The 24,013-nt window shown below is 39.9% G+C and overlaps 1 protein-coding gene and 1 pseudogene across 1 annotated transcript in view; one reads left to right on the forward strand and one right to left on the reverse strand.

Annotated features, from left to right (window-relative positions):
* SYTL5 (synaptotagmin like 5) overlaps positions 1 to 24,013 on the forward strand; it is a 114,158-nt gene that overhangs the window by 57,725 nt on the left and 32,420 nt on the right. The window contains exons 4-8 of the mRNA XM_055339072.1: positions 3,363 to 3,478; positions 4,852 to 4,960; positions 8,291 to 8,425; positions 19,229 to 19,370; positions 22,670 to 22,799. Coding sequence (XP_055195047.1) covers positions 3,363 to 3,478; positions 4,852 to 4,960; positions 8,291 to 8,425; positions 19,229 to 19,370; positions 22,670 to 22,799 — 632 coding nt within the window. The remainder of the gene's footprint in view (positions 1 to 3,362; positions 3,479 to 4,851; positions 4,961 to 8,290; positions 8,426 to 19,228; positions 19,371 to 22,669; positions 22,800 to 24,013) is intronic.
* LOC129518815 (60S ribosomal protein L7a-like) lies at positions 1,340 to 2,138 on the reverse strand (annotated as a pseudogene).

Consider the following 24,013-nt stretch of genomic DNA (forward strand, 5'->3'; position numbering starts at 1 on the left):
AAAAACTATTTCTAGCTCCTAGACCATACAAAACATGTAATGGGGGGATGAATTTTGCCCACACAGTATTGTTTGCCGACCTCTGCCCTATTGGTCTTAGGAGTTTTCTGTATTTATTTTCTCACAACCTGTGCAAGTCATTTCCTAAGTTGAATATTAGAACAAATATATTTCTATGTTTAATTATTGTTTTAGTTTTCTGTGGCTCTCATAACAAATTTGGCAGCTTAAAACAGTGCAAATATATTATCTCCCTATTCTGTAGCTCAGAAATATGGGATGGCTTGGTTTCTCTACTCAAGGTTCACAAGACTGAAATCAAAGTATTGGCTGGCTGAGCTCCTGTTGGAAGGCTTTGGAAAGATTTGGCTTCCAAGCTCACTTTGGTAGGCAGAATCTGATTCCTTATAGCTGTAGGAATGAGAGTCCTGTTTTCTTGTTTGCTGTTAGCTAAGAGCCAGCCTTAGCTCCAAGAATCCTCTCTCTGGACCTTGCATGTTGATGTCTACGTCTCAGAGCCATCTTAGTGCATCAGATCTTTCTCACATTTGGAATTTTACTTCTGGTTTGGTAGCATTGCAGCATCACAGGTCTGACTTCCTCCTCCTCTTCCTGTTTTTTAAGGGCTCTGTGATTACTTTGGGTGTCCACCTAGATCATCTAAGACAATCTCCCTATTTTAAGGTCAGCTGATTAGCAGCTTTAATTCCATTAGCAGAATTCAATCATGGCAGTACCAAGCATTTGGCTGACTGACGAACAAAGGTACAGGAACCATGAAGGGACATCTTGAGAATTCAGAATAACACAATTACCATCTCTATTTCCAACAGAAGTAATGATATATAAGTCTATGGAGTGCTTGAGATGTATCCAGAAATAATTTAACCCATTCAAGCATTTTGTTTTGATAGATTAGATCTTCTTAGATTTGATATATTCTGCAAATATATAGTATATAGTTTGTAGCTAGTTCAGTAGGCCTTGCTTCTCAACAGACTAGCCACTTGGGAGTAAATCTGAGATGTATATGCTCTAGTTTTTCCTTTTGGTAATTTTCTCCAAGGGTAACAATTTCACTTTTTTTTCCAATAGTGAAACTGTGTTTCATATATAATTTTATTTTGTCTTTTATATTTAGAAGCAGCATTTCAGAGTAATTGCTGGTGGGGAACATATTGACATATTTTTCTGGGGTGGTTTTTTTTTAAATTTAGGATCCAATTATTAATTTCTAAATCCACTTAGTTACTGAGTCACATATATATGATTCTTTTTTTTTTACATTAGCTGAAAGAGAACTTTTTATTTTATGTACAGAAAACTCAACAGCATCTACTCAGCCCAGTTTGGTGGCCAGTTCTTTAGTCTTTGCCTTTTCCAGCTTGGTGATATGAGCCACCGACTTTGGACTCAGGATGTTGCCTCCCCAGTGGTGGCATATCTCATCATATCTGTCATTGTCATTGGCCCTGATGGCTTCTACCAGCTTTGTCAGAGCTCCTGAGTTAACCTGTGTGAAGGTGACGGTGGTACAGGTCTTCCTATGGACCAGACACCGCAGCCTGATCTTTCTCCTTAATAATGCAGTAGGGCACCCCCATTTTATGACACAAGGAAGACAGGAAGACAGCCAGCTCAGTGGGATCCACATCATGTGCAATCACTACCACCTGACCCTTCTTGTTTTCCACCAAGGTGGTGAGAGTGTTAACCCCAGCTCAAAAGACAGACAGCCTCTTAGTGGGGACATCCCCTTTACCCGTAGCTTTCTTCTCAGCCCGGGCCAATAATCTCTGTTTTTTCTCTTGCTTTGTCTCTGGTCTGTACTTGTGGGCCAGCTTAAGCAGTTGAGTAGCTACTTGGCAGTCCAAGGCCTGGGTGAACTGGTTAATCATGGGAGGCACTTTTAAATGTTTATAGAGAATAGCCCTTTGCTGCTGTAGCTGGATGTAGCAGGGCCATTTGACAAAGCGGGTAAGGCCTCTTTTGGGCTGGACGTTCTGTCCCATGCCAAAATTCTTGGGCCTTTAATTGAACAGGGGATTGACCACCTTCTTGGCCTCCTGCTTCTTCATGACAGCAAGAGCCAGGGCCACCTTCTTCCCCTTTGCCTTCTTTCCTTTTGACATCTTGGGTTGCTGGAGGAGAGAGACATTTATGATTCTTAGGGCTAGAAATCTCTACTTGACTCTCAGCTGCTTTTCTTCAGCCACCATGTCTGATTTACCACTAATCTTGCTGATCCTCAGTGGCCCAAGAATCTATATCTTTCTTTTCACTCCTTGCTCCCACCACTGATAAACATCTTAATCATTTCCTATTAAATCTATTGCAATAACTTCCTAATTGGCCTGCCTCTAGTTTCTCCTTTGTCCATATGATGCTCCAGAGATTATATGATCCAACCTGAGCTTTAATAAAATTGAGAGTTCATTCCAACTTCTTAGCATGGTATTCGAAGATTTCCACTGTATGACCCAATCCTACTTTCCAATCTCTTTCCTATTATAATCCTCTCTAGAAGTGTTTAGACGGGAGTAGTTGAACATTTTTGTACCAACACATCTATAAGCCATGTTCAGAGAAGGGTAAATAGGCCTGTGCAACTGGGATAAAGAGTTTGTGTAATCATTGCAGGCGGGGCTTTTAAAAATGAGCATGGTTGTTCAAAGATCCTTTTCCACCTTCAACATCCAGTTGATTACAAGATCCAGGCAGACCCTTCTGCTACCTACATTTTTAATTTATCTCCTCATTTCTGTCAGTCTTGCCATTGCTCCAGCATGGGTCTTGTCATCTCTCTCCTGGACTACTGCCATGGCCAACCTGTCTCTTTGATCCATTTGCTCTTCACCCTAAGCCAGTCATCATATTACATCAAGGTATCATTCTAAAACAGAGTCTAATTGTGGCCCCCTTGTAACTTAGAACCTTCACTCATTCCCTGTTGTCTCCACTGAAGAGTATTTGCCGACTAATGCAGTGGTTAAGAACTTGAGCCCTAGACCAGAGTGCTTGGGATGGGATCCTGGCTCTATTACTTATCAGCTATGTGATATAAAACATGTCATTTTATTGCTCTAAGTGACAATTTCCTCATCTATAAAATGAGGATAATGATATTTATAAAGGATTGTTATGTGGATAAAAATATATGAAGTATGAAGAGCAATTAGCAAGTAACTGATGTATAGTATATATTTAAGTAATAGGAGCCATTATAATCACCATAAAATACTCTAGGCATTGAGATAGACTCTGTAAATGACTGGCTATTTTTTACTCAATTAGGGATTTTTGACAGTTAATTATTTGGCTAAATAACTGGATGTCAATGCTCTCCCCTTTTTCTTGAGTAGACAGCTAAGGATTGTAACTGGTGAATGGTTCTTTGAAGAAAAGGCAAAGCGTTTCAAGCAAGTCAATATTCTGGGCACTGATGTAGTCCGACAGTCCATCTTAAAAAGAAGTACAGGTAATTAAAGCAATTATTTGGTTTCAAAACTGTTTTAATCTTCATTTTGGTGGGCTACAAAATTTTCCTGTATATGTTGCAGATAAACATAGTTGAATTTTCTGAATCCCTTAGATCATTTCAAAGCTCAGTAGCATGAAATCTAAATCTGCAATTTATACAAATGAAGAGGAAGTCAGTAGAAAATAAAATCCACAGTGCTTTTTCCATATATCTGACACACTGAGATTTTCAAAAGAGGCATTTATCTTCATCACAGATAGTTGTTTTCCTGAGTGCACTTCCAGTATTTTACCAAACATTTAAGAAAGTAATATGAAACAGATGAATTAGATGATTCACATTGTGAAAGCAATCCTTGATTTTTCAACATGATGTATTTCAGTAAAATTGCTTTTAAATGTTGTTTCTTTTACTAATCGAGTGGTTCGTTCTCAACCAAGAGGTGATGTGTATCATGCCCTTCTCCCTCAAGCCAGGGGAGCATTTAGAAATGTAAGGGAGCATTTCTGGGTGTTGCAATGACTGTGGAATGAACAGCATTTAGTGAGCAGGAGCCAGGATGCTAAATGGCCCGAAATGCTCAGGACCCTTTCACTCAATGAAGAATTATACTGTCACCAAATGCAGCTAACTCAACCTTGGGAATGTATTCTCTGCATTCAAACTACGGTTTAGTTGTTAAATGTTGATTGAAATTTGTGTTTAGGAGCATATTTCTCACGTACGGTGTAGTAAAGGTGGAGCAGGTATCTCCTGGCCTGTTCTAAGTTGTCTTATCTGCCATGTCGGGAGACAAATAGGAATACTAGCAAGGAAGGGCTTTCCCACATGGGTAAGATCAGGTCTGATGCTCCTGGGGGACAGAATGAGTAGAGTCAGAATTAAGAAGTTAGTTCTGGTTGCTTTCCCCATTTAAGTCTCAGTACTTTTCAGAACATAGACTCCCTCAAGTCATGAAGTATATACACAGCTGCTCACCCTCAGGAAATCTAGTTTATGTGCTCAGAAATCAGGTATTGTTTCTATAATCCTGTCTGTAGGGATTTTGAGTTCTCATGAACCCAGGCTTCTCTGCCCTAAAAATATCTGTAGAGGGATGATGTACCCTTCCTCCATTGTAGTCATCCCTAGAAAGCTTATCTCAGCAAACCTCTCACAGATGAGTCCTGATCTTCATCTTCATTTAACTCCGCAACACTCAGCAGATTAGAAATAACTGTGTGACTAGGAGACGGGATGGGAATGTCATTGCCAATTACTATAGACTTCTTTGTCCTGTGCTAACGTAGGAAAGTGAATGAAGAATAGAAAATTGCTCTAATTTCTGGCCATTTTGCATGTAAATTTGTCTTCTGATTGTTTTTAATGAGGAACTGAAGAAAAACAAGGTCAAGAGCAACCCCGCCAGGACCCAGAAAAGGCAGACACTTCACCTTCTGCAGGACAAAAGGCCGGTCATGATGGACCCAGGAGAAAGGGGTAAGACACATCTTTTCCAAGGGAATAGTTGATCTGTATTCCAGAATCCTGTGAAATAAAGACTTCTTAGTTTTTCTTTCTTTTTTTTTTAAAAGACTTTATTCATGAGAGAGAGAGAGAGAGAGAGAGAGAGAGAGAAAACACAAACAGGAAGGGCAGAGGGAGAAGGAGAAGCAGACTCCCCACTGAGCAGGGAGCCTGATGCGGGCTCAGTCCCAGGACCCCAGGATCATGACCTGAGCCGAAGCAGATGCTTAACTGACTGAGTCACCCAGGCACCCCAAGACTCCTTAGTTTTTCAAGTTTGATGTCACTTCAGTGGCCTACAGAAGGTCAACATACTGACCAAGGCAACATTCTCCTATCATTCCCCTCAGGAAATGCAATTTTACTTACTTCTCAGATAATTCAAGGTCCCCTTGGACTGAACATGTAAAGGTTTTTATTTCATTTGACATATCTGGTCTCGCACTGAGTGGTTCTCATTGCTTCTGGGCAGAAGGTTCCATATCAGGGCTAGTCTTGTCTATAAAGAGGTGACAACTGGCTTTGTTGTAGATTGTCACCACCCTCTCACAACTTTAGTGCTGATATATGAAATATCCAAATGAAAGATTTATTAATTGGGCTTAAAACATAATGTCCTATGTTGAAAATGTGGGCCCCCTTAAGGGAGAAACCACATTTGGCTCCCTCAGTAACTTAATTCAGAAAATGTATATCTAAAGTACAAAGAATAAGAATGGGAAGAACATGGGGAAACAAGATTCGGGGGGGGGACCTAGGAAACTGGGGGTATCAGGGCTTCCTCGGGGGAGAAAAGAGGCCCCTAAAATACAGGTTGAAAGAACCAAAAGGCCAACTTCTGCTTCCCAGATCAGCATTTTGCAGGTCTTCGTTTCTCAGACCACCATTGGTCTGTTTTGTAGCTTAGGTAGCGGGGGTTCTAATATCCACCAAGTCACTTGATGATTCTTTCTGGATAGCGTGGCTTTGTTCTCTCAGCAGAAAACAGTTTGAGAGACTGCTAGTATCTGAGCCTTTATCAGGCCCTAGAGAAAGTCTATTTTTGTTCTGTTGTGCTTTTGTTTTTAGACTCTTGAACTGTGAGTAGGAATGAAACCTAATTGTCCTGTATCTCAGACACTCATGACTAACCATGTCTTCATTAATTAGCAGAGATAAATGTGAGAGAGACTCACATTGGCCTCAAGTGACCATATGTCCCACGTCTTGGTCCTTCCTGCCAGGTTAAACCCATTTGTCACCCTTCAGAGCTCCCACAATGCCTTGTGCCTGTGTATCACTCATTACATTGTAGTCTGACACCACCTCACAACTCCCCAGCCCCAGCACACACTTAATTGTGAGCTCCCTTAATGCTGGACCTGTGGCTTTTGGTTTTTGGTTTTGGTTTTTTGGGTTTTTTTGTTTGCTTGGTTTTGGTGGGTTTTTTGTTTTTTCTTTTTGTGCTACAGCCTCCAGCATGGTGCCTGGCTCGTCGAAAACAATCATTGGCTTGATTGAACAAGTAACTCTGAGCCCACCAGTGCTTGTGGGAGCTGTAGTGTGCAGACCCTAGCCCAGGCTTCACTGTGTGGGCTACAGAATGATGAACTTGGATCTGAGAGACAATAAATTGTATACCTCCGAATTGAAAACAGTCATACTGCTGGAATGAGCCTTGTGGGAACTCAAAACTGAGGTCTGACAGCTCCATTTTCAAGGAATGTAACTGCTAGTTGGGTGGAAAAGGTGCACACCTGAAAAGTTAATATGTATAGAAGAATTTTAGGAAAGTGTAAGATGACAATATGAGCTACCTTAAACGCTTTCTGAACTAAGACAAGGTATTAATTACCTACAAGGAATATCATCAGGCAATACATAATTAAGTAATTATTAAATAAGGGGCTTAGATCATCAGTATTAGGAAGTCTCAGGGACCATGGGGAAAGACATCAAAGTTTAAGTGTGAGGGCGCCTGGGTGGCTCAGCTGTTGAGCATCTGCCTTCAGCTCAGATGGTGATTCCGGATCCCAGGATCGAGTCCCCCATCAGGGAGCCTGTTTCTCCCTCTTCCTATGTCTTTGCCTCTCTCTCTGTGTCTCTCATGAATAAATAAATAAAATCTTCAAAAAAATTGTAAACATGACTAGATGAGAACATTGAAAGATGGGCAGGGGTTTGGAATAGCAAAAGATGGGGAAGAGTGATGCCACATGGAGGAAGTAAAAGTTGAAGTATGGATGTTGAAGTATGGGCCGTGTACAAGGGGGTTCTCAGAGCAGCACAGATTGACATTATATTAAATGCTGTTCTCACCAAAAACTGTAATTTTCTGGTTAGATGGAAGCTTCTGACACTTTGACAAGACACTCTTCATATATCTTTGAAACAAACATCTTAGCAGCTTCTATTAAGATTGTCCCAGTACCTTTGGAATATATCCCACCCCCCTCCCACCTAGAAAACTAGCATATGAGGTAGATAAACTAGTTTCTTCCAATGCTATCACAAAAAGAATATGGCTTTGGTTCTCTGTTAAGGTATATTTGGAAACCTCCATGCCTTGGACATTCAGTAGCCTAGATCATGACTCAGGTCTCAGTTCCTGAAAAGCTATTTTTGCTCAAGTTCTAAATAATTTAGTAAAATGGGAATATAGTCAGATTTCCTCCTACATGAGACACTTCATTGTTCAAACTTCACTCCCACAGGGAGAAATGTCACAGAAGATAGAAAGATGGTGTCCACCACATGGATCTAGTCATTTATTCCACAAGAATTGATTGGGTTCTAATATATGCTAGGCTTCACTGTAGGCTTAGGGGACCTGGCAGGAAACAAGTAGGGCAGAGTTGCTGCTCTCATGGAGCTGTAGTCTAATAACTGACCACCTTGGTTTGTCCCAGGGGATCATTTTAGCTCCATTCTCTGAGCAAGGTGAGCTCAGGCTCCCTGTTCTTAGCATCCCTGCATATAGGCTCAATTTGGGCACTGCTTCTCCATTCTCAGGTGACAGTGGGGAGTTCCAAAGTTGATGATCTGCTTTCTAGAGGGGACAGAGGCCTGGCTTGCCAGCAAGTGGTATGACCGCAGGAGAATGTTGTAACTTGCTCTACCATCACCCTTGACAGTTACTGCAGAGGCACTGGGAGCTCCCCAGAACCTCTCAGCCCCGAGGCCACTTTATTGAAGAATTACTTAATGTTGAAAATACTAGAAATGGTATTCATTTTTTTAAGAAATGGCATTCTTGAAATGAAATTTTAAAATGCTTTCTCTCTTCTGTTACTTTTAAGTATATACATATTCATATAATTTCAGATTTCTTCTTAGCAAGTTCAGATCAGCAACCAGAGGAGAAATCATAACTCCGAAAACTGAAAGCGGGCGGAGCTACAGCTTGGACTTAGACAGCCAGAACTTTCGGAGTTTAAAGTCAGTCCCTGGTTTAGACAGGTAAGACACATACAGATTGGGCAGTGGTATAGCCTGAGAAGAAAGTTGATGTATTTCCATTCAAAGACTGCTTCTAGGTACCTGTAAAGTGTTAACCTCTTGGAGAACACCTGACATAACATGAAAAGCCAGGAGGGTAGTTTTTAACTGAAATGGAAGGCATTAAACCTTCTGGAATTACAGCTATCAGAATCATCTGTGTTACCAATAGGGCTGAGACTTGATGTTTTGGGGTTTAGGGCTACAGTTCAAATGGAGGGGTACAGAGAGAAGAAATACTTCTCATTGATTTCTTGATCTTTTTTTTTTTCTGTTGAAGCTTCTGAAAAAAAAAAAACCTCCAAGCACTATAGATATTCCTTGCAGCTTTTTAAAAAAATTATTAATAATTTCATCCCTTGGATTGCTCCAGAGATTTTCCATAAATTCCACTTCTTTCTAGTTCCACCTCATCTAACTCATTATCGATGGGGCCAGGTGCAAATCTCCTATGCACAGAGTTATCACCTTGTCAAGAAAAGAAAGAAGGAAATGTAGCCAAGAGCATAGTCATTTCATATCACACTTGACTTTCTTTATCCTGTTGGGATGTAAGTCAAGGCTTATTTTCATGCTGAATGTATTACCAAAGACCATGATGAGAAAAAAACCTCTACCCTCAGGTTTCACTGCTTGGTCCAAACATTAACTCCTTTTTGTTTTCTTGGAGCTGCAGTAAGTCTGCAGAGCCAGGTAGCAACACTTCCTCAGGTTATGCAAGCAGAATCAAATTCTCTCCTGCAATTCATTTTAGAATATGAAACAGCAAATTCCCCTAGAGAGGACCCTCTCCTGACTATTCATTTTCCCCCCCATGGTGACTCTCCGTACCTGTTCCCTTTTTCTCTGTTGCGTTGCTGCAAAGTAGTACACTTTATGTAAAACCACACAGAAAAAAATAAGGAAGCAGAAAACAAATCATTTATCATCCACTATCAAAAGATCATCACTATATTCAGTATTTTTCAAATTTTCAAAAAATAAATATACTTCCTTTGTGATAAGAAAATAAAACCTTGGTTGCTTTTGTCCTTGAGATAGTTTCTTTTGACTTACGTTGGGGTAGCCCCATGCCAAGTTCCACAGAATCTTTATATAAAAATCTCATTTTTGTTTTTGGTTGTTGAACTCCTGACTCTCAGTGCTCCAAATTGTTTAGAGATGATAAACAACTAGCTTAGTGTTGCTATTTTTGCTCAGCCTTTTGGGGACTCCATGGATGAGCTATGTTGGCAAAGACTTCAGGCTAGCATTTAAGAGGGACAATACATATAAAAAGAAGAAAGATGGAATTCTTGTTAAAACATTTTTTTAAAAAAATCTCCTGACCCAACAAACAGATAATTCCATTTTAAGTTAATTAGTCTTATGGTTGCTTAACAAGAATAAGGGGCATGGTCTCCAGTATCTCAGGGCTTTTGCTGTTCTTCCAAAATCCATCTGCCTGGGTTTATTTCTCATATGTTATCTACTGCGGCGTATAAGTAATCATTAAGTTATAAAGCCATATGGACATGTTTCACCAAACACTGGCTTATTAATCTAGGATTTTCTTGTTCTTGTTGTAAACTGAAAGGAGGTAAAGCAGACTTTATCTTTTAAATTTTAAGTACCTGAAATGGCTTATAGAAGATCAGACGATAGTAGTCAGGGATGCTTTGGTTCAAGCATGCCAAAAACAATGTTTTCCCATTAAGAAAGAGGAAAAAAAGCTGTTTGGGAGATCAGTAGAGCAAAATGTTCTTTTCCTAGAATGAGCATTTATCAAAATGATGACTCATTAATGGACTGCCACAGTGAGATGAGTTACATCATCCCAAAATTATTCCTTGGAAAGTTGGGCAGGAAGTAGCCCATCTTTTCTTAACTCTCATCACCAAAGATGTTAGCTCCTTTTTTGTTTGCTTGAGGCTGCAGTAATTCTGCAAGCCAAGTAGTAAAACTGGCAGATTTTCTGTTCTCCTTAGATTTTGCAAGAAAAACCTCATTCTCCTCTGTAACCCATTTTAGAATATGGAACAGCAAATTTCCCTAAAGAGATTCTAAGAGCCCAGTCTCTTTGGTCTAGTACCTGACCCAGCTTAGCAATGAAATTCCCCTGTCTCCTCCACAATGCATATTTCCTCATGGTTCACTGCCCTTTTCCTGGAGCAGCTGGCCTTGAGCATTCTTGTTTAAAACTCCTATCAAACCAGAATGGAAATGATGTTTTACCAGATGCCTAGTTGACTTTCTTTTCAGTAGTTGGAAAGCAGGGAAAAGTACAAATGGCTTAGGCAAGGCCCAGCAGCCTCCCAGAAGAGCATGGCAGCTGGTTCTTCACCTGTTTCTAGGGCCTTGACAAGTGAGGTAGAGGAGACTTTTTTTTCCCAAAGAATACGCATGTAAGCTATAGTTAATGAGCAGAATGTTCTTCAGGGCAGTGATACCTAATCCCTTTTACACTGTGATGAATTGACAGTGTCGTATGATTTGTGAGTCATGCTCACCCAGAAACAAACCCTCAGACAAGGAATCATAAGTGAGGGGTTTCTTAATGCAATGATTCCAGGAGAAAGGAGTACAGGAGTAAGAGAAGCAGATAAGGAAGGGAAAGAACCCAAGCATTGTACTATCTCACATGAGGTCTGAATTGGAGAACTCAGCTTGACCCTGCAAAGGATTCTGGATAATAAAGTGTGTCTCTGAATTTTTCCATTTTGAGGAGCTGGACCATTGTACTCCTATACCAATTAGTCATTGACTGTGGATTCCCCTGGATAGGGTTTCCAGATTAGTAAATACAGATACAGGATGGATGTCCAGGTAAATCTGAATTTCAGATAAACAGCTTTTTAAAAAGTTGACACCCATGAAATACTATTTTCATTATATACTATATAAACGTAAGTATATTTTTATACTAAAAATTGTTCATTGTTTATCAGAAGTTCAAATTTAACTGGGAATTCTGTGTTTTATTTGACAACTCTACCGGGGGGCCGGGGGAACACACTTTAAAGTGTATCTAGGCCCCTAGCTCCAGGTCTAAAGGGCAAATCTCTGAAGACCATGGGTGTAAGTCATTAGCAGACAAGCACTCAGAAGCAAGAGATAGGCGTGCGGAGATGGTACAAGGGATCTGAGGGGATCTGGGTAGGACATCAACAATGTCCCCTAAAAAACAAAGGGAAAATGGAACTTTGAAGTTAAAAGTTTTTACTGAACAGAATTTCAGTGGATTAAGGATGATGCTGTGTTTCTTAGCAGCACTTCTGTCATCACATTGGAGAATATGGCGAGCATGTCAGATTCACAAGAATATTTACTTAGACTGTGACCAACCATATCAGTGGGAGTAACATGAGGTCTAGAGTTGCCAAACACGTCTTCAGCTAGAAACTTCTATTTATACCTCACAGCCATCCTTTTTTTCTCATCCTTTGCCCACCATTCACACCTACCTTGATGTGGGTTCCCCCCAAGAACAGACCCTGAAATAAGGATTCGAGAGCAAGTCATTTATTTAAGTTGTGGTCTTAGAAACCCAAGGAGAGTGGGGAAGTGATCCAGGGAAAGGAAGGAAGCCACAAAGAGGGTGTCATTAAGCCATTAAAGAGGGGGCACCCAGAGTTCAATCTCAGTGGACAACTGTAGGAAACAGCGTACAACACACCTGAGAATTATCCAGTTGGGAGACTGGGAATCTGGGGTATTTATACACCAGCTCCACATTCATGACTGGTTGAGGGCTAATTCTAGGGCACTAACTCCCTGATACTTCTGACTTGTTCTGTGCATAGGCACTCCTTGCTATGTGATCCAAAAAAAGTTCTCAGGCATAGAGTTGTGGGTGTTCGCAGTAAACAGGATTCTGTGGGTAGAGGTGAGGGCTGAGGGGAAATGAGCAGCAGCACTGCCGTCTGCTACGGCATCCCTCCCAAAGGCGCAGTTTGTCAGATCACTGGTCACTCCATCCCTGATTTGTGTTTACTTTATATACATGTGACTCTCCTTTTTATAATGACAGTAATGTGAGGAGTTATAGAGACCTGGTAGTTTAGCCAGACTCTTGATATGATATTTGGGCTGCATTACAGCTGGGTTCTTGACTTGCCTCATCCTTGTGTCAAATGATTATAAGCCCAAAGACACCTCCTTGCTACCCTATCTATTTCTCTATTCGTTTCTCAAAGATTCACTGCCCTAACATGTTCTCTTTCTAGGAACTAAATTTAACACATTGCCTTCCTCCAGCATAGTATTTTTTTTCATTCAGGTGTACTGTGTGATATGTACTTTCTCAGGGTAGCTAAGATACAATAATGACCTCTCTTTTTCACTGAGGGGTAGAGGTATATGACTCGCTCACCTATGAAATTTATTTATACAAATACATTTAACACAGTTCTATCCACATCATTGACCTAGTACCACACTCCAAATGGTAATTAAATGTGGCAGTGTTTAGATGCTGATACTGTCCTACTGCTTCATGAACTTCCAATTTGTCAGGGAAGATTGGGACAATCAAATCATTTCAAGACAATATTGTATCATGTTAAAAAGATATTCTTTGTGCTATGGGAAAACCAGAGGGAGGTATTTATCCTTTCAGAGGATTCATGGAGCCCTCATGAAGTTGACCTCTAAGCAGTTTTAAGGGATGAGGAGGACTTGGCCAGGTTAACAAAGATAAGAATGAAACAGAGGGCAAGTACAAAGGAAAAGAGGCATAAAGCAATGTTGCATGTCCTGGAATAAGCAGTTCAGGGTGTTTAGAGTGTAAAAATTAAAGTGTGGTATACACAAGATGAAATGAAGAGCTAAGTTGGACCGAGACATGGATGGCTTTGGGTACCTGGATGACCTTTTCCTTTTTTTCTTTTTTAAAGATTTTGTTTATTTATTCATGAGAGACACACAGAGAGAAGCAGAAATACAGGCAGAGGGAGAAGCAGGCACCCTGGGGGGAGCCTGATACAGGACTCAATCCCAGGACCCCGGGATCATGACCTGAGCCAATGGCAGACGCTCAACCACTGAGCCACCCAGGCTTCCTGACCTTTTTCTTACAAGCAATGTAGCATCCCAGGTATAACATGAGTTGAGCAAATGGAAGCCATTAAGTACAGAGTACAGACCTGTTCCATTTAGTTACTGAAAGCTAAGTTCTGCTAGACACTTGCTTTCCTTGGCATCCGTGGAGGAAGGCACTTGGCTTTCTTCTTGCTCCTGACTTCCATTTCACCACAAATTTTTCATGGGTGCTGGCCTCTCTCTTCCATCTGGCTTCCATCCATTATTTAGGAAGAAGACACGGGATCAAGATTCTATTGTGATGGTGAGAAACCAAAATATTATCAGACTGGGAATTTTACCTATTCTTTTTCTTCATACCCACTCAGAGTCTTTCCCTCATAGCGACTGTCTCCTCTATTTTAGAGTTTTAAAACAGGTCCTTTAAGGAAACACTGCACATTTTCAAACCACCAAACAAATCGCCCTTTGTTTTAGTAAATCAAATTCTAAAGGTTCTTTATATAATTAACACTAAGATTCATTAAACAAAATGTCATTGAGCGCCCACCACACTGTATTATTTTTGTCCTTTCTCCAAAAAGGAAAAGGAAGGAAAGTATGTGTAATTAAGCCACAGAAAGCCAGTGACTTCAGAGCAAACTGCAGTAAGAGAAGCTGCCTGATGACTTTCTGCTTTTCCCTCATTTCTCTGCTTCCCTAATTCTGCACTGAAAAGCTCCTAGGATGGTTCACCTGTGCCTAAGAATAAAACGCACATACATATATGCACATATAGACACACGTGCACCCAATACCTGGAATTCATTCTTTTAGGATGTGTTGACCTCTCCAAAGAGTTCGTTTTTTAAATGAAGATACCCATATCTGTGTGTTGTGTGTCTGTGTGCTTGGGCAACACTCTCAGGGGTCAATAGACTTTCTGCAGACATACAGATAGTTAATATTTTTACCTTTGTGGGTCATGTAGTCTCTGTCTCAACTACTCGGCTCTGCTGTTGGAGTATGAAAGCAGCTGTAGGCAGTATGTAAATGCATGGGCATGCTGGCGTTATGATGAAACTTTATTTATGGGCACTGAAATTTGAATTTCATGTAATTTTCACATGTCACAAAATACTCTTTTGATTAATTAAAAATGTAAAAACCACTCTTGGCTCACAAGCTGTATAAAAACAGGTGGTAGAAAAAAAAAAAACAGGTGGTGGGCCCAATTCAGTCCATGGGCTATAGTTTGCTGAGTCCAGGTACAACACATTCACAGAAGGTGTCCTTCCCTTTCTCAAAAAAGGGAAAGTCTTGAGGACAGTTCAGCTCTCTTGTTGCGAACACTGGGGTTAAGAAGTAGTGGTATGAGAGGGGAGAGGTTACAGGTGGAGAGATGTCTGAGATCAGTAAATTTAAATGAATCCAGTTTAGCCCAGTGTTTCTCAGCCGTGGCTACATATAGGAGTCACTGGGGGATGGAAGTGTCATTAGAACATATTGATCCTGTGGGCCTACATCCCATGCCCAGAGTCTGATGCGATTAGTCGTGGATGTAGTCTGGGTATGGGGGTTTTTAAAAGCTCCCCCAGTGTCTCTGATGTGAAGTCCGGGATGAGGACCACTCATCTCACATAAGACTGTTGACAAAGACAAAGCGTTTTGGGATCACTGAAGACTGGAAAGTTGAACTGTGTTCAGCTTTTTTCTCTTTCCTTTTTCATTTTTAACATCTCTTTCCCATTTAATGGGATCACCTCACTTTCTAACTACCACCTCCCTTGCTTTTCTTGTATACCCGTTTCAGATCTAATATAACTAAAGAAAAGTTAGGAGAGCACATAAACCACAGAAGAAATATCATGCAGTCTCTGTGTCATGCTATGCACTAGCCACATTGTCCCGGTGAGCGTTAGCATCTCTCAGATTAATGCTGCCTTTTGGTTGATCTTCCTTCGGGGAGTACTCATTTAACCATGCAGGCACAGACTCAACATTGTCAGCCCACTCTTGGAAGGTTGTATCCTGGGAAATGCTTTCCAGACTACAACTCCTGGGAGACTGTTATGCAATCCACACAGGCAACTCATTAAATTATAGTCTCTCTCCCCTATCCTTAGATCCTTTATCTAAAAATAGATATATCTAGGGGTTAGGTATCTAACTTCTGTGTGGGTCATGATCTCAGGGTCCTGGGTTCGAGCCCTGCATCAGGCCCCATACTCGGCAGGTCAGTCTGCCAAGTCCCTCTCCCTCTGCCACTCTCCCCACTCATGATTGCTCATACTCACTCTCTCTTTCCTTCTCTCTCTCCCTCTTTCAAATAAATAAAATCTTTAAAAAAATAAATTAGCAAGTAAAAATAGATATATCTAGAAAGCCATTATCCTGATTTGGGGCCAGCATGAAATTAGAAATAACAAAATGGAAAGCTAAAGTATATTTCATAAGCTAAAGTAAATGAGACTGTTTCCTACTCTAGGAAATGTGTATTCAAGTAACCTGGGATATCCAAGCTTCCCAGCCAGTGTGGTATCCCCACACTTTGGGCCCTATGAGAACAGGAAAATATATTCCTCTTTTGAGGAACCTCCACACTCTTTTCCACAGTGGCTGCACCAATTTACATTTCACCAATAGTACATGAGTACTCCCTTTTTCTCCACATCCTCTTCAACTCTTATTATTTCTTGTCTTTTTGGTTCTAGCTATTTTGACATGTGTGAGGTGAGAACTTAGTGTGGTTTTGATTTGCATCTCCCCGATGATTAGTGATAGTGAGCCATTATCATTAGTGATAGTGACACCAGATAGTGTCTGGTGGCCATCTCTATGCCTTCTTTGGGAAGATGTCGATTCCGGTCCTCTGCCCAAAAAATAGCTCTTTCTTTTTTTAAAAAAATATTTTATTTATTTATTCATGAGAGACAGAGAGAGATAGAGAGGCAGAGACACAGGCAGAGGGAGAAGCAGGCTCCATGCAGGGAGCCCAACGTGGGACTCAATCCCAGGTCTCCAGGATCACACCCTGGGCTGAAGGCGGCGCTAAACCACTGGGCCACCAGGGCTGCCCCAAAATAGCTCTTTCTTAATTGAACTTTAAACTTCTTGCATTTAGACTTGAGGAAGCCTTTATCCTCTTTCTATTTAAGTGGTAAAGATTTATATATTTTATGTCATATTTCATATAGCATCTAATAGAGTTGGCACCCAAAAATTTGTGATATCCTGCCTCATTAGACTAGAACTTTTTTAGTCTAATCAACTGAAACAACCAACTGAGAGAAAAATATTTTTGAGAAGCTCGCAGTAAATGTCAGGGACAAATGTGAAGTTATATGTCATTTTTGAGATAATGATTCTGGCAACAATTTCCAGTAGTTGACTTATAATCATAAGAAATTTTTTCTTGAATGTTTTATGCCTCTTGAATGTCATCACCACAATCGATCAACTTCTGCCAGAGCTTCTACATAAATAGGACTTTTGGTTCTAGCAAAACTAATCCATGATGGGAACTTTTTCAAAACCACCTGGGTCAAGGAGCACCTTCAGGATAGGCACAAGTGGATAGATCTACATGAGTCTCTTTGTATCATAACTGCTTGGCTCATTTCTGCAAGATTCATGTCCAGCCTTTCTTTTTCAAGGAGACTTTACCTAAAATAGTAGGGAGATAGATTTCTGTAGTAACATTGTCCTGAGAGTAGAGAACCTACTGTCACAGTACAGAGTTACTGGGTAGGTCTCTAAGGCCTTTCTAAGTAGGACTTCGGAGATGAACAAAATCACTTGGGTTGTTAACTGTTGTCAAGTGTAGAAGTGTAGCACCTGAGGTAGGAGGGCTCAGGAAATTTATCAAGGCACTTAGAATTTCAAATTATATCAACTTATTTAATCACAAAACTTTATTCTCTTGTTGTCAGAATCAAAGACACAGTCTCAGACCCCTCCTGAGAAATCTGTAATTCATTCAGAGTGCCATCTCTAGAAGAAGAAGCCAGAGACTGTGTAGTATCAAATGAATGCTACCTAGAGAATTTTTAGTTCTCTGAATCAGATTTCAAGAAACTGACTTCCAGCTCTCTGATCCTTGGATTATTTTCTGCCTGATAGCTCCTTCTATCAATGTAGAACTTGCCTGGTTATATCAATTTGATCTTGGTGAAATGATGAGTAAGCAACATGAGAAACCAGAATAAGCATAGGCTTTGGGTAGGCAGGCAATTCTCGGTTTTTATCCTGACTTTATTATGTACTAACTGGGTGAGAGTGTGGTAGTGGTAGTGGTGGTCTGTATTGTGTGTGTACATGTACACATGTGTGCATATATGGAATGATTGTTTAACCTCTCCAAGACTCAGTTTTCTCATCTTTAAAATAAGACTGTTGGTGTCTTTTTTTAAGTATATTAGGGACTGGAAAGTGTCAAACACCTAGAAAATACTCAACAAATATAGCTTTTATTTGCATACTTAGGGAGGGTGGTGGTAGCCAGTTGTATTAAGTCGGGGCATATTTTATTTGATTCTGGTGACTTTTCTGGTGCACAACCTTGAAAAGCTTTTGAACTGTAGTTGATAGCTGCCCTAGTCAATGCCAATTCTTTGTCCTGCCAGATTTGTCTTCCAGTAATGGCACGTGAACAGTCAGACATTCTTTTTAGAAAAACAAAACACACTTCCTCTGTTCTTTTGCATATCTTCTTTGATCAGCTCAACTGCAAGTTCTAATCACTATGAACTATCACTGCTAGGCTTTAAACAGTAAAATGTATATCGTAGATGCACTTATAACTTATTAAATAGAAAATAAGAGAGTGCAATTCACAAAAGCTTCTATTCTACCACTTAATGTATTTTGTACTCAGCAAGGATAAAAAATAAAATAGAACAAACATGTCTCTTAAACTCTAATTTGTCAAAACTTATACTGACTTAATGAAACTCCATGTAATAAGATAATGGTGTTCACCTGAAGGGCAGGAACTATTTTTTTATTAATCATTATTGAATGGGATTGAATCAGTTTTAGCAAACAAAGTGAGTCAAGCCCATTTACCAAATGTCAGTATTTTTATGTTGCATTTATTAAATGAGTCCATGAGTCAGACACTGAAACAACACAGAGCAATACAACATAATTTCCACTCTTTGATTAAATATGTACTGAGTGCCTCCTTTGCACCAAAGCATTATGAAGGTGGTAGAGATATCATGGCAAATGTGTCATGAACTCTGTCCCCAAAGAGCTCAGGTTGAAAGAGGCAGCAAGGCCCACATTTGTGGATCACTTGCAGAGCCAAATAAGACATCCTGTAGTCGGGGGCCTCACAGTTTAGCAAAGACTGTAAGTCAGTAAGAACTGAGCAGAGCAGAGGTCATATATAAGGCTTGCAAAGGACAGGGAAGTCCTGATGGGGGAGGCTGGACTTCCAGGCCTTGAAGGATGGGGAAAACTTGCATAAACAGGAAATGACAAATAGAGTTTGTTAAGTGGAGAGAATGTGAGCAAAAACCTTAGGGGTACAAGCAGGAACATGAGCCGCGAGTGTGGTGAGTTGAGAGGACAACAAGGAACCGGATTGGGCTGGGAGAATGCTGGTGAGCAGTGGGAAATAAACCTGGCAAGGTAGGGCAAAGCTCAATTGCAAAAACCCTGGAGTCAGACAAATGAGCTTGAGCCTAGTGAGTCTTTGAGGATGAAAGCAACATGGTAGTTGCTGAGCATGCTGAAGTCCGAATATTCTTTCTCATTTAGGGGAAGCACTGGTTCATCAGATCTTAATGACCAAGAAGCTGGCCCCACAACCCCGAAGAGCACCCGGAGCAGCAGTGTGACCCCAGTCCCTCAGAGGTCACCAGCCCCAAGCACACGCAGTGTGGCCTCAGTCAGCATTAGAGTAAGTGCACAGATGTGAAAGGGCACACCCAGCTTCTGAGACTTGACCTCACCATCATGGCCTGGTTGGGTTTGAGTTCTCTATACCTCGGAGCATGTTGTTTATGCCATTTAATTGTAGAAACCTCTTCATCAGGATCAAACCTCCTGCATCCTTACCTCCTGATGGGAACCCATAAGTGTGAAGGAAAGGGAGCAGTGAGTTTATATATGGTTTTAAAAATATATAAATAATGTTTAGAAGTCTGCACTTTTGATCCTTCACATTGTTTGTCAAGATATTCATTAAGTCAACTGCACTAAACATTTTCCAGACTGATTTAAGTCAGGAATAGTAGTCTTGAAACTTTTTAATGGTTTTCCTTTCTCCATGCCTGTTAAACCTAGGGATCAACATATAATAGAGACTTAAACTGCATTATACCTAAAATATTTATGGAATGTGGAAGTTATTCTTGGGAATGAATGAGCATCTAGATTTTTTGGTTAAGCAAGAAACTCTATATGTATGGCTGACATCTAGATTTAAGAAATCTTGGTCCTGGTCAGGCAGAGACTTGAAGTAAGTGAAGGAATTAGGCATGCAGGAGTCTGTAGCATGGTACCCCTTCAGGCAGAGACAGCACTGACTTTCAGCAGGCACACATGCAGGGAAGGCCAGCCTCCATCTTGAATGGCCAGTGTACTTGTTCAGCCAGTGTCTAAAATACTTTTAATGCCTTGGAGAAACAGCCGGTGCTAAGACTGAAGTGGGTATGTGCCTAGTGGAAGAAAGAACAAGAAGGCCAGCATGGCTGTTGTAGTGAAGAAAGGGGAGGGGTACCAGGAAATGAACTCAGAGAGGTCACAGGACCAGGCCACTGTACGCATTTTGACCTTTAGTTGGAATGAGGTGAAGACAGTTGGAGGGCTTTGAGTAGAGGAGTGACATGATGTGGCTTCTCTTATTTGTAATTTTTTTGTTTTTATTAAGTTTTTTTTAACTCCAGTATTGTTAACATACAGTATTATATTAGTATTATATTGTTTTTTTGTTTTTATTAAGTTTTTTAAAATTCCAGTATTAGGATCCCTGGGTGGCGCAGCGGTTTGGCGCCTGCCTTTGGCCCAGGGCGCGATCCTGGAGACCTGGGATCGAGTCCCACGTCGGGCTCCCGGTGCATGGAGCCTGCTTCTCCCTCTGCCTGTGTCTCTGCCTCTCCTCTCTCTCTCTCTCTCTCTCCTCTCACTATCATAAATAAATAAAAAAATAAAAAAAAATTCCAGTATTGTTAACATACAGTATTATATTAGCATTATATTAGTTTGAGATATACAATATAGTGATTCAACACTTCCATACATCACCCAGTGCTCATCATGATAAGTGCGCTCCTTAATCCAAAATATATAAAGGACTTACACAACTCAGCACCCCAAAACCCAAATAATCCAGTTTTTTAAATGGGCAGAGGATGTGACTTCTCTTTATATAGGATCTGGAGGTTGTGCTGAGAAGCAGCTTTAGGGGAACAAATGGAAAAGCCAGGAGGCCAGTTAGGATGTCATTGTCTTACTGCTGGTGAGAAACTAGGCTTTGGAACAAGGAGATAGAAGTGGAGGTTGTGAATCCTGTGCACTGTTGGTAGGAATGAAAATCAGTGCAACCACTCTGGAAAACATTCTGGAGATTTCTCAAAAAAATTAAAAATAGAAATACCATATGATCCAGTAATTCCACTATGGAGTATTTACCCAAAGAAAATGAAAACACTAATTCAAAAAGATATCTGCACCCCTATGTATACTGTAGCATTATTTACAATGGCCAAGATATGGAAGCAACCCCAATGTCCACTGATAGGTGAATGGATAAAGAAGATGTGGTACACACACACACACACACACACGAATATAGCTCAGCCATAAAAAAAAAAAAAAGAATGAGATCATGCCATTTGTGACAACACGGAGGGACTTAGAGGATATTACACTAAGGGAAGTAAGAGAAATATAAATACCATATAATTTCACTTATATATGGAGTCTTAAAATAAATGAACAAACTGGGACAAAACCAGAAACAGACTCAAATATAGAGAGAACAGACTAATGGTTGCCAGAGGAGAGGAGAATGAGGTGATAGGTGAAGTAGATGAAGGAGATTAAGAGGTCCAAACTTCCATTTGTAAAATAAATAAGTCACGGAGATGAAAAATAGAGGATAGGGAATATAGTCGATAACATTGTATGGTGGTGACAGATGGTGACTACACTTACTGTGGTGAGCGTTGCATAATGTATACAATTGTCGAATCACTGTGTTATCTATCTGAAATTAATATTGTATGTCAACTATACTTCAATAAAAATAGTCACTATCCAAATAATGAATATAAAAACTAAATATTTATCTAAAATATCAACTATTCCTCTAATGTGACTTCAGAAAAATAAATCATGAACTTAAAAAAAAGCAGAAGCTATGAACAGTCAGATTCTATAAATATTTTTAAGGAAAAGCCAAAAGGCATTCAGACAGATTGAATAATAATATAAGATTCCTTTCAATACGTATAGTCTGAATTGTACTTGCTGATAAGGTAAAAGGCAGATTTAAAATTTCATAAATATTTATACTAAGCTCAGCAAGCAGTAGTGTTCAAAAGCCAGAAAAGTCCATGGATAGTTGATGATTACCCTTACTTCTTGGCAACCTAACAGGGAATGATATTAAAAATATTTAGTTACCGGAGTATGACAGAGGCACTGAGAAGTCAGAACAGACTCTGGCCCAGGTCTGGGGCAGTATCCTGAGGGCCCTACCAAGCCATGTGTTAACCTGGATTGTGGGTCATGGTCTTCTGTTAAACGGGGGTGGAAGAGGTAAGGGGCGGTTGAAGAAATAGGATATTGAGAGTGGGGACAAACATAGGACCAAACAGATACTAAGCTTGAGTATTACTCTGGGGATGTCATGCTAGCCAGATTCTTATATATAGTTCATGTAAGAAGGTACCTGTATCTTTCTTGCTAATCATTTTTAGAACACTCACAATTTTGTGAATGAAAAATTATTTTGAACAACTTTTGTGCAAATTAACAAGCCTCTTGGTATAGATTTTATAGAGCAATTATAGGTAGTAAGTTTTAGAGTTACATGGACTCCTGATGAGGACACCTCCCACAGATGTCAACTAGCCCCTCCTAAAGAAGAATACAACATAAATATGGTTATTACTGAAACATATTCATATGAGAGGCTTTTAAAGTAATTTACAGTCATTATAATGTGTTTTTCCATTTTTACTTTGTGAGAAGGAACATGGTTTTGAAAATTCCATGGATTTGGCTGCCATTGAAAGCACATATGAGGACCTCACAAAAAGTCATCGCAGAAACATTTCTGGTACACCTTCCATAGCAGTGTCTGAAATCTCCCTCTCTTCAGGTGGGTATTTACAGCATGCTTACTCTTTTTTCTTAAAAAAATTACTAAATCATTTGAAATTCACTGCCTTGTGTGACATGAACTGGATTTTTATGCTTTAGAAAATAATCGTCTGTTCCTTGATCCATGATGGTAGGCCCATTCCAGAAGAAAAGCCTAAATGTGGACGCAGGTGATGCCCTGAGTCTCTTGCATTCATGCAAAATCCATTTATTAAGTGTATATACTTGTCAGTCATCACTGCCAAGTTTCAGAGCTACACCAAACGTCAGTATAGGAGTGTAGGAAATAAAATTGGTTCATTTGATGGAAAGATAAAGACATTTTCCCAGAATTCAAGGAAATGATAGTTCATCTGATACGGTGGTCATTAATTATCCTGTGGTTTAAATAAAAAGTTAGTTAAAGCAGCGTTAAGGTATTAATAACAACCCTTTTCATTTGTATGGTACTTTCAAATATGGCATATATTTCGCTTCTTGATCACAACAACCCTGGGAAGCAGGTATTATGTATGTTGTAATTTTATTACCTATGAATAAGAAAATTCTTTAGAGAAATTGGCCATAGTTAAGTTTGTGTCCCCTGGTAGAATTAAAATCAGGACAAAATCCTCAACATGAGAAAGTTGTTACCTAATGATGATATTTGCATAAACCCCAAGGCTGGATTCTTTGTGCTGAGTTGAGGAGTCTTTCCTAGTCAGGAAGCTTCCAAAGCATTTTCTAAATATATGTGGTTGTCATTGCATTTTGTTCAGGACTACAAGATTGATTCTCTCATTAAAAGAAAAATTTCAAACTAGCATAGATGCCTATCTCATAGCTTGTATTTCTACTACTTCTAATCAACAGCTCCTATTTACTGAGTATATACTCTGTGTCAGGCACTGTCCTAAGCACTTCTTCATTATTTAATTATTTAATTTACCATTTCATTACTGAGTTGTGCATCGTGCTTTAAATTATATTTTTAAAAGCAAGGTGTTCCTCTGATGAAAGAATGTTTTGGTGCCTAAAGAAATAGAACTTCCTCTCAGTTTACCTATAGCCACTCCCTTTTTGTATGAAAGAAACTTGCTATATCATTTAATAGCATTTTATGTCAGATATGAAAACAGTGAATTCTCAGAAAAACAGGAGCCTTACACAGCTTAAAAATTTGCATTTTACATAGAACATTCAACTTCCTTTAATCGAAGGTGAAATGAACAC

The sequence above is a fragment of the Nyctereutes procyonoides genome, unplaced genomic scaffold (genome assembly GCF_905146905.1).
Source record: "Nyctereutes procyonoides isolate TBG_1078 unplaced genomic scaffold, NYPRO_anot_genome, whole genome shotgun sequence".
Lineage (NCBI taxonomy): Eukaryota > Metazoa > Chordata > Mammalia > Carnivora > Canidae > Nyctereutes > Nyctereutes procyonoides.